Source organism: Coenobita brevimanus, chromosome 89, assembly GCF_032717465.1.
Source record: "Coenobita brevimanus isolate Jiangsu-jjx chromosome 89, ASM3271746v2, whole genome shotgun sequence".
NCBI lineage: Eukaryota > Metazoa > Arthropoda > Malacostraca > Decapoda > Coenobitidae > Coenobita > Coenobita brevimanus.
Genome location: NC_137042.1, coordinates 10,605,902 through 10,619,827, shown reverse-complemented (window position 1 = coordinate 10,619,827; position 13,926 = coordinate 10,605,902). Strand labels below are relative to the sequence as shown.

Sequence of the window (13,926 nt, the reverse complement as noted above, 5' to 3'; positions counted from 1 at the left end):
CGGATCAATAGAGCCATAGGCAGGTCCGGATAGTGGTCCTGTATCCGGATATTGGGCCCCAGCTTATGGACTTGTACTTATGGACCCTAACCTCTGAAAAACACCTATACAACTCCCTCTGGACATGCATTGCACCTATTTAAGACCCAAATCACACCAATAAGGGACATAAAAGACTGGAAATAAATGCAAAAGAACCATAAAATGAGGTTTTAGAGGTGAGTTCTATACAATATTAAACATTCTGGGTACTTTACAAGTCCCTTGCTCTTGGACTGGTTTGAACCGCCAGTTTGCAGTCCACAGTTAATCCTCTGCACTCTAAATTCTAATTTCTTTAACACTGCACAACACTGTAAATTCCTGTGTGTTCTAGTGGCAAGGTATTGCAGTTTATTCACTACAAAAAACAAGCACCTGTGGCTTGCACTGTTATGAGTATCCTGCTCTCCATCGGAGTTAAGCTGTGACTGTTGATGTTGGTGGGGTAACAGAGTTGCCAGATCGCAACAGCCACATTACCAATCTCCTCAACTTTCATTGTCAAATATAACTTTTCATTACCAAATTCGTAAAGCTAGCATATATTCTTCACTAATTATATATACAAGTGGGGGAAATACATGTAATCACTCTACTTATAACTAACACCATGTTGATTATTTTCACACTAATGTAGGGTAGCAGATTAATCAGAGTAGAGCAAAACAATCCACCATCTCCATCCTGTGTATCCTCATACATGTGAAAATCCATTTGGTAATGCATTATTCTAATTCATTACCAAAACGAATTTTTCATTACCAAGTATTGGCCCACATTTGGTAAATGAAAATACCAAATATTGGCAACCTCTGACAGGGGAGGGGGAGGGGGAGGAAGGAAGGGGTGAAGGGGACCATGGTTAGTAACAGCTGTTTGGCGCTCAGGCGGGAATTTCAAATTATGGGAGGGAAAAAAAGTCAGATTTTTTTCGAATTTTTTGCAGTTTTTTGGCCCATTTGGGGAATATTGGATCCCAGGAGTGATTATGTCCGGTTAGTGGGGATGTTCGGATATTGGTATGCGTTCGGATATTAGAGGGATTATCTGTAGAGAGATATATATATATATGTATATATATATATATATATATATATATATATATACACTGTGTATATATATATACTGTAAATATATATATATATATATATATATATATACACTGTATATATATATACTGTAATATATATATATATATATATATATATATATATATATATATACACACTGTATATCTATCTATTGCCAGACGCCTCAATCCCGTTTGGGGTGGCCACAAACAAACAAATCGCCTCCAAGTCGCCCTGTCCCCGCCATTTCACTGCCCTGCTCCCAACTCACACCCCCCTCTCTCATATACCTCTCCACCCCATCCCACCATCTCATCCTCGGCCTCCCCCTCCCTCTTCCCCCCTCCACCTCACTCACACTCTCTTCGTCAGTCTTTCACCCTCTATCCTCTCCACATGGCCAAACCACCTCAGTGTGTTCCTCATAACGCTTCCTATCACATCCACATCAACACCACAACGCTCCTTTATATCCTCATTCGTCAGCCTGTCTCTCCACGTGACTCCACAGGCTCCTCTTAAATAACTCATTTCCACTGCTCTCACTCTTGACTTGTGTCCTTCCAACAATGTCCAAGCTTCACTTCCGTACGTTAGAGTTGGAATCACAATACTGTCATGTAGTAACTTTTTCACTTCCATGCTCACTTCCCTGTTTCTTATCACTGCTTTGAAAGAACCAGCAACCTCTCTTCCCTGCTGTACCCTTTCAAGCACTTCACCCTCCAAACCTCCATCCTTACTCATCACACTACCCAAGTACTTAAACGTACTCACATTTTCCAATTCCTCACCATCCAACCCTCGCTACATTCACTAACTTCACCTCTCTCAAAGACCATCACTTTACTCTTCCTTACATTCACCTTTAGATTCCGTTTCTTACACACTCTCTCAAACTCATCCACCAAGCCTTGCAGCTCCCCTTCGTCTTCACTCAACAACACAGTATCATCTGCAAACAACAGTACAGGGAGTTTCCAAACACTATCCTCTCTCACCAGGGCCACTCCAACATCCACTACCCTACCTTGCACCTCTTTTATTACCCCATCCATGTACAGATTGAACAACCATGGAGACATGACACATCCCTGTTTCAACCCAACTTTCAAAGAGAAAAATTCACTTAGTTCACCATCCACACGCACTGCAGCCTTCGCACCATCGTACATACTCTTCACAGCATTCAATAACTTCCCATCTGCTCCATATATTCTTAACACTTTCCACAATCCTTGTCTATCCACCATGTCATATGCTTTCTCCAAATCCATGAAAGCCACATACAACTTCTTTCCCTTCTCTAGAAAGTTTCTAGAGAGAGATATATATATATGTATATTTCGTACACGGGTGGGCCAGGGTTTGCGCCCTGCCAGGGTAATAAACTTTGGGAGTGTTCACCCGGCCACGCACTGCATTGGCGGACACAAGAGGTGCTGTGGTTGAACCAGTGTCACTTACTGTAAAGTATGCTTGCACCCAGTTGGCTTCCACGGGCTGATTACACTCGGTTCACAGACTACACACACATCCAAGGCCACTCCAACACAACAATTACACTTACAAGCACTTCTCGCCCTACATACAATTTCTACCAGACAGCCTAAGCCACTTGGTAGAGATACATTGGCTGTATCATCCTGACTTCAGTCGGGATAGGCCGGTCCTGCAGTGGATACTCAAACGGCTGATGATGATGATATATATATATATATATATATATATATATATATATATATATATATATATATATATAGATCTTAAAATCTGTATTATACTTTTAATACCGGGTATAGCAATTTCCCCCAAATTGCAATACAAATTGTGTGGAAAAATTTGTTATTTTGTGACATCCCTGACATGTAATGAGGACTTGGCATAATTGTACTCCAGTACAACATTGATTTTTCTTGTTATACTAGTTACCACCAGAAGGTTCCGTATGATCCCCCTGAGCTTGAACTGAAGGCCACTTATGGTCTGGTGGCGCCAGATGACTACACCCTCCCTCCACTGGCTCCACTCTGGTCACCTGTTACCTATGCTGCCTTTGACCTCACTAAGAACCTCGCTGATGATCCTTCTGCTAAATCGGTTAGTCCTGCTACCTTAATTTTATATTTTTGCCCATCTCCTTTGGTGATGTTCATGTATGGTATTAAGTCCACAAGAAGTTTCATGATATTGCACATTAAATAGTAGTTCCATTGCCACCTATGAAGCTGATTTGTTGGTTTCCCCCAATTTACAATACCATTTACATGGAAAGAGTAGTTATATTTTGGTGCAACTTGAATTTCAGTGGCATATCAAATATCTACCCAATCACAGTTTCCTACCAGAAACTCGTGATTTTTGATGGGTCGAGGCTGGTGTTTGGGATTCAAAACATGTTAAGGGCTGCTTGGTTTCTGTTGCACAGTTTGACTATGTAGAACCAAAAAATTACAGCTGCTAATCAAAACGTAAACATGGGTTGTAGTAAAAGATCATCTGGCAAAAAGATCATGACCATTATTTGTGCTGAACTGACTATACACATGAAACCCCGAATGTATGATGGCTCATATTGTGATGACTCGGTTTTATGTTACGAAAGTTAGGAGCTGATTTGTTACATTCTTATGATATTCATATTTACATCGAAGTTACACCATTCATAATCAGTTACGTCAAGATAGAAATACAGTACTGTAATCCCTTTAAGACCCGGACGTCCAAGTCCCGGACATCCCAAACCCCAGACATTTTGGGCTTGGCTTAAAAAAAAAAATAATAAAAATAAATAAATAAAACTACATGTGTTCATCCCTACTATAAATTTGCCGCGTGGTGACAAGCAGCTGTGTTTTGGTGTGTAGCGATGTCCACTAGAGCGCCCCTGCATCCTCCCCACTTCCTGCCTGCCTACTGTCGTGACTGCATGTTCGTCGCCTTGGCTGCCCACGCGCTCGCTTTTGTGGTGGACGGTGATTAAACTGCAATGCCTCGCCACTAGACCACATGGGAATTGACAGTGCCATGCAGTGTTAAGAAATTAGAATTCAGAGTGCAAAGGATTAAGTGCAGACGGGCATGGTGCAAGTAAGAACAGAATATGCAGTGTTAAACAATTATAATTCACAGTGCAAAGGATTAAGTGCAGCACAACACTGGATTATTGTATGTGCTTCAAGTGCACCTTCACCACTGTCAGAGCCATAGGGGAAGGGGGTTAATCTTCGCGAAGGTCGCTGATGTGTCGTAAGTACCCAGTACACTGCTAATTTTTTTTTTTTTTTTTTTTTTTTTTTTTTTTAAATAACAACGGAGGAAGGAAAAACAAATGGAGAAAAAAAATAATCCATACACCAGATTACTGGTGTCCTCTGTTCATAAAATATCTGTAACAGTTAGACTTGAACAGTTGTAGGTTGAAATTTGGAGGAAAACAACTCTGGGGAAGCGAGTTCCAGAGAGATGCAGTTCGGGGAATGAAAGAATTCTGATAGGCAGAAGTTCTGCAATATGGTTGAGTGACATTCCAGTCATGAGCGCTACCAGATGCCCGTGTAGCACGAGGGAAGGCATGGAGAGGTGGCACCATGGACGCAACTTCGTCTGAGCATTTGCCAAAAAAATATCTGTAAAATAATGCAAGGGAGGCAACATTCCTTCTTACTTGCAGGGGAGGTAGTTTATATGTAATGGCAGGATTGTTAATGATTCTAACAGCTTTATTCTGAATTTTGTCTAGTTGTCTTAATGCAACCTCGTCACAACCATTCCACAAGGGTGAGCAATATTCAAGCTGAGAGCGCACATGACTCTTATAAATTATAGCTAACTGCTCATTGGCGAAGAAGTTACGGACTCTGTACAATAATCCAAGTTTCTTTGAGGCAGTTTTAGCAAGTGATCTGACATGAGAGGTCCAGCTGAGGGCACTGTTAAGTGAGACACCAAGAATTTCAATACTTTTGGAGATGGGAATATTAGTAGCACTGAAGGTAATGTACGAATCTGACAATATCTGTCTATTAGTAAACTGTATATATTTAGTTTTACTAGCACTAAAAGAGACAAGGTTGTTTTGTCCCCATTCACTGATTGTAGATAGATCTTGATTTATGGAGATGGCTGTATTAAGTTGAGAGGTAGAGATATTAGACTTTGTAACTGGATGTCTGAGTGTGAATGAACTATGTAGTGTTGAGTCATCTGCATATGAGTGAATGGGATTGTGAGTGACAGATAAGAGATCATTAATATGAACCAGAAATAGGGCTGGCGCCAGAACTGATCCCTGCGGCACGCCGGCGTTAATTGAGTGGAAATTCGAATATACATCATCTACTTTTACTCTTATTTTCCTGTCACTAAGATAAGAAGAAATCAAAGGAACAAAAGACGTTAGTCCATAGGAAGGGAGTTTGGACAGCAGGGAACGGTGCCATACTCTGTCGAAAGCTTTAGAGATATCAAGAGCTACTGCATGAGTTTCTCCATAAAGATCAATTGATTGATGGATGGTATGAGTTAAGAGATTGAGTATGTCAATGGTGGATCTTTCGTGGCAAAAACCGTATTGTCTATCATTAATTAAGTTGTTGGATTCAAGATGTTTAACAATATGCTTATTAATCAAAGTTTCAAATACCTTACCAAGAGAAGATGTGATAGCTATTGGTCTGTAATTGGAGGGGTCAGACGAACTTCCTTTCTTCGGAACTGGGTGGATATTGGCTTCTTTCCATGAATTTGGGAATAAAGAATACTCACTTCTAATCTCTCATTCTCTGGTTCCTTTTTATTTATTTTATTGTTTCTCTCTCATATTTGTATGAATAGGGTCTTAAATAGATGCTGTGCATGTCCAGTAGGGAGTTATTTAGGTGGCTTTCAAAGTTAGGTTGGGTTGGGGTCTATAAGTACCTGTCCAGGGGCATTTTTCCCAAGTCCCAGACAAAACCAAGTCCCGGACATGCCTTTGGCTCTATTACATCGGATCTTGGAGGGATTACTGTGTAATATGATCTGCATTATTCATGGTGTGTATTGTGTCATCTATTCACATGGTCAGGGAAGCAGTCTCATGTGGGACAAGGATGCAAGCAGCGACGCTTTAGCCCCGTCAAAACACGTGAATAGCAGCGTTGTATATCGCACATTATACAGTCTGGTCTCATTATGCAACTATTTGTTATGTGAATAATGGCTTGAATGATTATTAAGAAGTTATAACCTTTTTTATAATGTTAAAAAATTGGTAGTGATTTTGCTTTAATGATATTTTTGACGGCCACCTCCGAGAATCTTGTGCAGATGCGATGATGCATGCAAGCCGACTGTCAGCTGTTGGAGTCAAGATCTGTTTGGTGCAAGATAGGCCACTGAAACACCATTGCCATTGCCAGATAACAGTGCAAGTGCTTAACAGATAGTGTGGTGTGTAATATTAAGTGAAGAGATACCTTTTTGTGAGTGAAATACTGAACCTTTTGACTTGGAAATCCTTTTAGTTTTATGTACTCAGCTTCTTCAGTCAAGGAAAGACGGGGCCTCCAGTCAGCTGATTGAGGTGTGATGGCTGCCCAGTGTTTGCATTCATTGTGATCTTCTGTCTTTCGTTACATTTTATGCATGAAAGGTCACTGAAACATCATTGCAAGGGGCAGTTAACAGTGCAGATGCTTAACAAGTAGTGCAGTGCACAATATTATATGGAGTGATACCTTTTTGTGTGTCCAGGCCCTCCAACTGTCCCCCAGTCCCAGGGGCGATGACTTGTACCGGCACAGGCCTAACTTCAGGTGGGTGGCAGAGGTTTTTTTTTTGGGGGGGGGATGCATTTTATGTTTTGTGGTCAGAGTCATCCTCCCTAATCCCATTGTACCTGCTATATTGACCTCGCTGTGTTAAAAATTGTAATGTGATTGGTCTTAATGCAACTCTATCACATAATGAGACCAGACTGTAGACAGAAACATTAAAAATGAGTTAAATAAAGACAGTGAGTAAATGGTTGTGCAAGTACAGTACCAGCTGTGTGCATTCTGTGTATCCTTTCATTCAGGAATTAAGACGCCTCAGTCCCAATCTAGCCCAAGCTGAAATAGCATGTGAATAGCAGTGTCATATATCACACGTTACATTATTTGCAGGCAATATAACATTGAAAATGAGTGTAATAAAGACATCGAGTGAACAGCTGTGCAGGTACCAGCTGTGTGCATTCTGCGCATTTGTCCATTTCAGACAAAATGTATTTATGTGCTATCGGATACAAACCAGGACAAATGCTCCTAACTTATTGTATACTGTAATGGCTTCTTTCAAAAGGGAATAGAAAAGAAAAGAAAAGAAGAAAGAAACGATAACCTTGCCCATGTTTCACTGAAAATTACTGTGATTGGTGATGAGCCAGAATAAAAGATTATGAACGATAATTAAAAATTATGAGAGGCAAAGATACAACCACGGTAATCAGTGATTGGACTCAGACGAAAGCGGCAGCTGGGAGGTGCCTGTCAGAGTTCTGTGCACAACCATTTAGTCAGTGTCGTCGTTCCACTAATTTTTAATGTTACCGTATATGTGGGATATGTGACGCTACTATTCGTATGTTGATTTGTTGGGGCAAGGTTGGGACTGTGCATCACTGACTCCATCCTGGACCCACATGAGACCACTTCCCTGACCATGTGAGCAGCTGTTGTAGTACACACCATAAATGATGCAACTCATGATTTATATTACTGTCTTTACAAAATTAATTTTAAATGGCAAAATTCTGACATAAATACAAAAACCATATGAGTACAGCTTGAATAATTTCCAAACTTTTATAATGTGTATCTGAATCATCACAAAAACAGCCATTGTAACTTGAGGATTTGCTGTTTATAGCCAGTTCAGCACAAATAAGGGCCGTGATCTTTTCTTCAAATGATCTTTTTCAACGACTCATGTTTACTTTTTGATTGACAGCTGTAAGTTTTTGGTTCTTCAGAGCCAGACTGTTGGGGGCCAGAAAAAAGGTGGCTTTTTATTCACAGCGTCTCCTAAACTCCAGCCTCGACTTGTCAGAAATCGTGAGTTTGTGGTTGAAAATTGAGACCTGGTAGATATTTGATGTGCCATTAAAAATCAAGTTGTTAAAATCTAATCATGCTGCATTTGCGATTCTACTGTACAGTACTTAAATTATGGCTTTAGGGGCCCTTTTAGATGGGTTTTCATTACTCACAGATTTTTGTCTTTGGTGGTGTTTCTGTTCCCTAATATCCACAAAAAATTAGATGACTAAATTATTATTATCATCATCATCATCATCATCATCATCATCCTGACCTCCTTTCCCATCCTAGGGCAGGGTGAGGAGTAGCAGTGTCCAGATAGCCCAAATTTACCCAGTCCAATGGGCCACACTTCCATTCACTCATCATTCAAGGCCCTGGAATCCTGGCTGTATCAAATACGCCAAAAGCATTCACCATCTTCTGTAGCTTCACATAAACGTTTCCGATAGAGTCAGTCTGGACACTGCCACGTTAAAAAGGGCGCCAAATCATTGATCATTCACTTCTTCTCACAACATTCATCCAGCCTCTTCCAGCCAGCTTGATCTCTTGTCGGTTCCCTAGCCTCACCGACTTCCAAACATCTCTTCCTCACACACTCATCCACCATATCCTCCACCTTCTCCTTGGCCTGTCTCCCCTCCTCCTTCCTTTGAATATGCCCAGATATACCTTTTTCACCATTCTGTTGTTATCTATTCTCTCCAGGTGACCATACCATCTCAGTACACTCTGTTTGATTCTGGTGTCCACAGACCTCCTCACTCCACATCTTTCATGAATCACATTATTTCATATCTTATCCACCCTCTGTACTCCACATACATACCTCAGCAGTCCCATCTTCACTGCACTTACTCTTGACTTTTCATTTTCATGCCACACCATAGTCTCACATCCATAATGTTAAAGTTGGCACTAACACTCCTTCATGTAAGCCTCGTGCAGCTGCAACACTCAAGCCTCTGTTTCTTATCAAGGCCTTCATTGCATCAGCCACTTTTCTTCCTTGTGTCACTCTACTTTCCACTTGTTTTGCACATTTTCCTCTCTTTTCTGTCACTGCACCCAGGTATTTGAACTCTCTCACCAATTCCAGCCTTTCTCCATGCACTGTAACATCGCACTGGGAGTCACCATCTCTCTCAATAACCATCACTTTACTCTTTTCTGCATTTACTCTCAAGGCACGACGCTCACATACATCAGCAAAACTGTGCACTAGTCTACCAAGTTTTTGTTCGTTATTCGCAAGTAGCACTCCATCATCAGCATACAACAAACTTGAGATATTCGATCCATGACCATTCATTACCAACGCCATCCCTCTCTCCATGACTCATGTTTTTACTTCTCTCGCCACCCCATCCATATATATATATTGAACAACCATGGGGACATCACACAATCTTGTCGCACGCCCTCATCGAGTGTGAACGATTCACTTAGATGTCCATTAACCCCTACACATGCTTCACTACCATCATAAGAACTCTTGATGACACCTAGCAGCTTACCATCTACACTGTACATGCGCAAAACTTTCCACAATCATTCTCTGTTCACTTTGTCGTATGCTTTTTCCAGATCTGTGAATGTCACAAACACCTTATGGACCTTCTCGCAAGCCTTCTCTGGTATCTGTCTCACTGCAAATATTTGATCCGCACATCCTCTGCCACTTCTAAAGCCACCCTGTTCATCACTGACTAGGACTTTTGATAGCTCTCTTACTTTCACTTTCTCTATAATAATTCTTCCATATACCTTCCCTACCACACTCAATAAACTTATGCCACGATAATTCTTGCACTCACTTCATTCACCTTTATTTTTGTACAGGGGTACAATCACAGCCTTTTTCCACTCTGCTGGCACAGTTTCACTCATCCATGCCTTCTTACATATCTCCAGCAAACACTTAACTCCACTCTGTCCACTACACTTAATCATCTCTGCATATACCTCATCAACCCCTTCAGCTTTCCCATTTTTCAGTCGCTTCACAGCATTCTTCACCTGTGTGAGTGTCACGTCTCCTGGCACTGCATTCCTTCTGTGCACACCCACAAAATCAATCACATTTACAGCCGCTCTGCTCTCTCTATTCCCATTCATCAGGCTTTCAAAATATTCTTTCCCTCTGGGCCGTACTTCATCCTCATGGGTTAATAATCTACCATCTACATCCTTCACACCATCACATTTTTTTCTGCTTTCACTTCTTCATTTCTGCACCTCTTACCAGAATAACTTCCTATTTTCAGAGTAGTTTGCATTCATTTTTCTCCCTAGATCATCATTTACCTCCTCCTTTTTCCTCTTCACTAGTGCTTCTTGCTCTAAGTATATTCAGTTCTTATTTTAAATGAACCCCTGTCCTGTAACCACTTTAGCCACTTCTTCCTCTTTTCCTCCACTGCTCTTTTAGCCTCGTCATCCCACCATGCTATACCTGTCTTCTTTGTTGTTACTCTTGCCACACCACACACTGCTTTAGCATTTCTAACTAAGCAATCCCTATATGCATTCCACAGGCTGTCCAGATCCATTTCATTCCAATTCACTGATTCTAACTCCTCCCCTACTTTGGTCCTGTAATCATCTGCCATTTCTTTGATCCTCAGCTTCTCAACTTTCAGTCTTTCTCCCTGACTGCTTCTCTCTCTTCTGATCCACCTCACCCCTCTCAGATTGATCTTGCATACCACAATCATATGATCTGACAGACCTCCACATTGTTCTCTCACGGCCCTCGTATCAGAAACCATTCCCAGCATCGACCTCTCTTCGAGCACGTAATTGATCAAGCTTCTTTCAACATGATCCCCGTTCCCTCTATACCATGTACAGTACAGTAACCCCTTTAAGACCCGGTCACCCCAAGTCCCAGACGTTTTGGGCTTGGGTCCACTAGTCCAAGTCTTGGATATTCCCTAAGATATCTGGACAGAAGGCCATCTGGATGAACATCCGAAACAATCTGAGACACCAAAAATAGCCAAAAAACATTAAAAAAAAAAAAAAAAAAAAATGATATATGTTCATCTCTGTTCTTTAAATTTGCCACACGGTGACAAACAGCTGTGTTTTGGCGCAGAGTTCCGGTGACAGCCACCTGCCACACTTACTCTGTTGCTCTGACAGTGAATAAACAGCAGTAACTTGCCACTAGATCGCATGGGAATTTACAGTGTTGTGCAGTGTTAACAACAGAATGTGCAGTGTTAAGAAATTACAGTTCAGAGTGCCAAGGATTAAGTGCAGAGTGCAACACTGGCGTGTTTCAAGTGCAGCGCAAGTGTAAACATCAGAATATACAGTGGTAAAAAATTGTAATTCACAGTGCAAAGGATTAAGTGCAGTGCAAGTAAGAACAGAATGTGCAGTGTTAAAAATTGTAATCAACACTGCAAAGGATTAACCCCTAAAGTACTAAGCTCGTGGATCAAGCATTTTGTGCAATTTCTTAAAAGGACGAGCAATGCTGATCGTGCAACATCCACAAAAAACTGACGGCATCTGGCTCCACCCCGGCTGTGATGCAGATGGCTTCTAACCAATCAGAACTAAGTGTTGGACACACCGGAGGGGTGACCCAGGCCCGTACCCAGGCGGTGGGGGCATACCCCCCACCTCCCTCTTGCCACTTCCCTCTACCCCACTCCTTGTTACTACCCTACGAGTACCTCCCATTCTTCTTACCCCCACCACCACCCTTCCCACACCCTCCTCATGCATCCCCCCTCTCCCATGTGGATCCCCCCCATATCCCCCCTCCCCAGTCATCTGGGAGGAGGGTATTTGCCCCATATCCCCCCTCCCCAGTCATCTGGGAGGAGGGTATTTGCCCCATACCCTCCCTCCATGTCCCTGTACTCCACTGGGGCCCTTCCTTTGTGTCTGGTGGTGGTCTCCTCCCCTCTCTCCATCCCCATACACCCCCTCCTGGCCTTCCCACCTCCCACCATCACCACTCACCCCCACCCCCACCCCCTAGCACGCAGTATCTTTATCTCCCCGGCCTTGAATATTTTGCGTATTTTTTACGCTTGATGGCTCGTATTTTTGAATCATTATCTGTAATTTATTCATGTCTTTGCATACAGTTATGCACACCACAAGTATTTTATGTTTTATGTGTTTTTTTGTGTGTGTATTTTTGGGAAAAAAATCCTTGTTATCTGCCTACTGTACCTGCCTATGGATATACTGTAATTGTGTACCTGTCAAAGATTATATTGTATTTTTGACATACCATAAATATTTAGCTGTCTTTATTCAAAACCCACTTGGAAAAGAGATTTTATTTTCCCTAGCTAGACTTGGCAGCTTGGAGGGGAGGGAAGCGGGGAGGGGAGGTTAGGTGAGGGGAGGGAAGGGAAGGGAAGGGAAAGGGAGGGGAGAGGAGGGGAGGATAATATTTCCTGTTTATCATATTTTTATTGGGGGATTCATGACCATTTTCCCTAGCTAGATTTGATGGCTCGGCTGGGAGGGGGAGATTGGATTGTGAGTAGATGGATATGTGTTGTTGCATTGTAATGGTTGGTATGGTACTGATAATTCCTTTTTCTGTTTGATGAAAGGTATATGTTACATGATATTTCACAACTTTCAGAAAGCATCTGAAAAGGTTGAGGGAGACCTGCCTCCGGTGAAAGAAGCAGAAATCCACCAGACATCGAAAGACCACAAGAATAACAGTGGCTGCTCTCTCATGTAGGTCTTTCATGTCATGTAGTGCCCCTTCTTGGACTAACTTTTGTGTAGTGTATCTTGCATAGGATGTCATGTTAAGTAGGCTGTCTATCCATGTGCTCGACAGTTTTGGTGGACAGACCTGCACTGTGTCATCACCATACCCAACCTCTCACCTTTTCTCCCAGTTCTTGCAGAAAAACTCTACTTAGCCTTCACAAATAACTTCTTTGTAGTCGTGCAAGACTCAGTTTAGTTTCATGACTTTATACAATCTATACTTATCCCTGTACTGCTGGAACATTGTTGCTGTGGTGAATGGTAAGGCATAACAGTTTCACACAAGACAACAGATAAGCACAGTCCTGTAGACTTTAATTTCCATAGTACAAAGTAAAGTGCTTGACTGGAAATATGACTGATATTTACAAGACTAAATGAATTTCATACTACAGTGCACCCTCACACAGTGCGAGTTTATGGGCGGCAGAAACCCTCGCATTCTATGATTTTGCACTGTGTGAACCAAAGAACTTATGGGAAAAATGATATTAAGTGAACATTCTTCCCAAGGCTTGGTCTTCGGGTCCCATTTCCAGCCTACTCAACCCTGCTAATATTTTGCCTACTAGTACTTCTAGTTGGACCAGCGTATAAAACAACAAATAGAAGACCATGTACCTTTATTTAAGTGACTTCTGGGCTTGTCAAGAAGGGAGGGGGATGGGTATCTAAGGGTCGGGGCGTCTACTCTTGCCCCGTGGGGTGGGGCGCCCCGTTGTCACTCTCGCTGTCAGTCTCGCTGTCACTGCTTCTGTCACTGCTGAGGTCTCCTTGATTCATCCAACCCTAAATCTTTCCCAGTTGCCGAGTTTCCTTTCCCTTCCTGCTTCATTTTAATAGCCTTGCTCTTCAACTCCAATGTGATGCTCATGCTCTTAGAATTCTTTGGTGGGGCTATGATGAACTGGTGGGTACTAGTGTGATGCTAAAACGGACCACAGGATGCAAGGTATAACACATGTTCTCGCAGGAGTGTGGAGGAG

At 42.0% G+C, this 13,926-nt stretch overlaps 1 protein-coding gene across 1 annotated transcript in view; it reads left to right on the top strand.

Annotated features, from left to right (window-relative positions):
* Nucleotides 1-13,199, top strand: part of LOC145411315 (BRO1 domain-containing protein BROX-like) — a 119,512-nt gene extending 106,313 nt beyond the window's left edge. The window contains exons 8-9 of the mRNA XM_080281339.1: nt 3,041-3,212; nt 12,801-13,199. Coding sequence (XP_080137465.1) covers nt 3,041-3,212; nt 12,801-12,905 — 277 coding nt within the window. The 3' untranslated portion in view covers nt 12,906-13,199. The remainder of the gene's footprint in view (nt 1-3,040; nt 3,213-12,800) is intronic.
* Nucleotides 13,200-13,926: the final 727 nt, after the last annotated feature.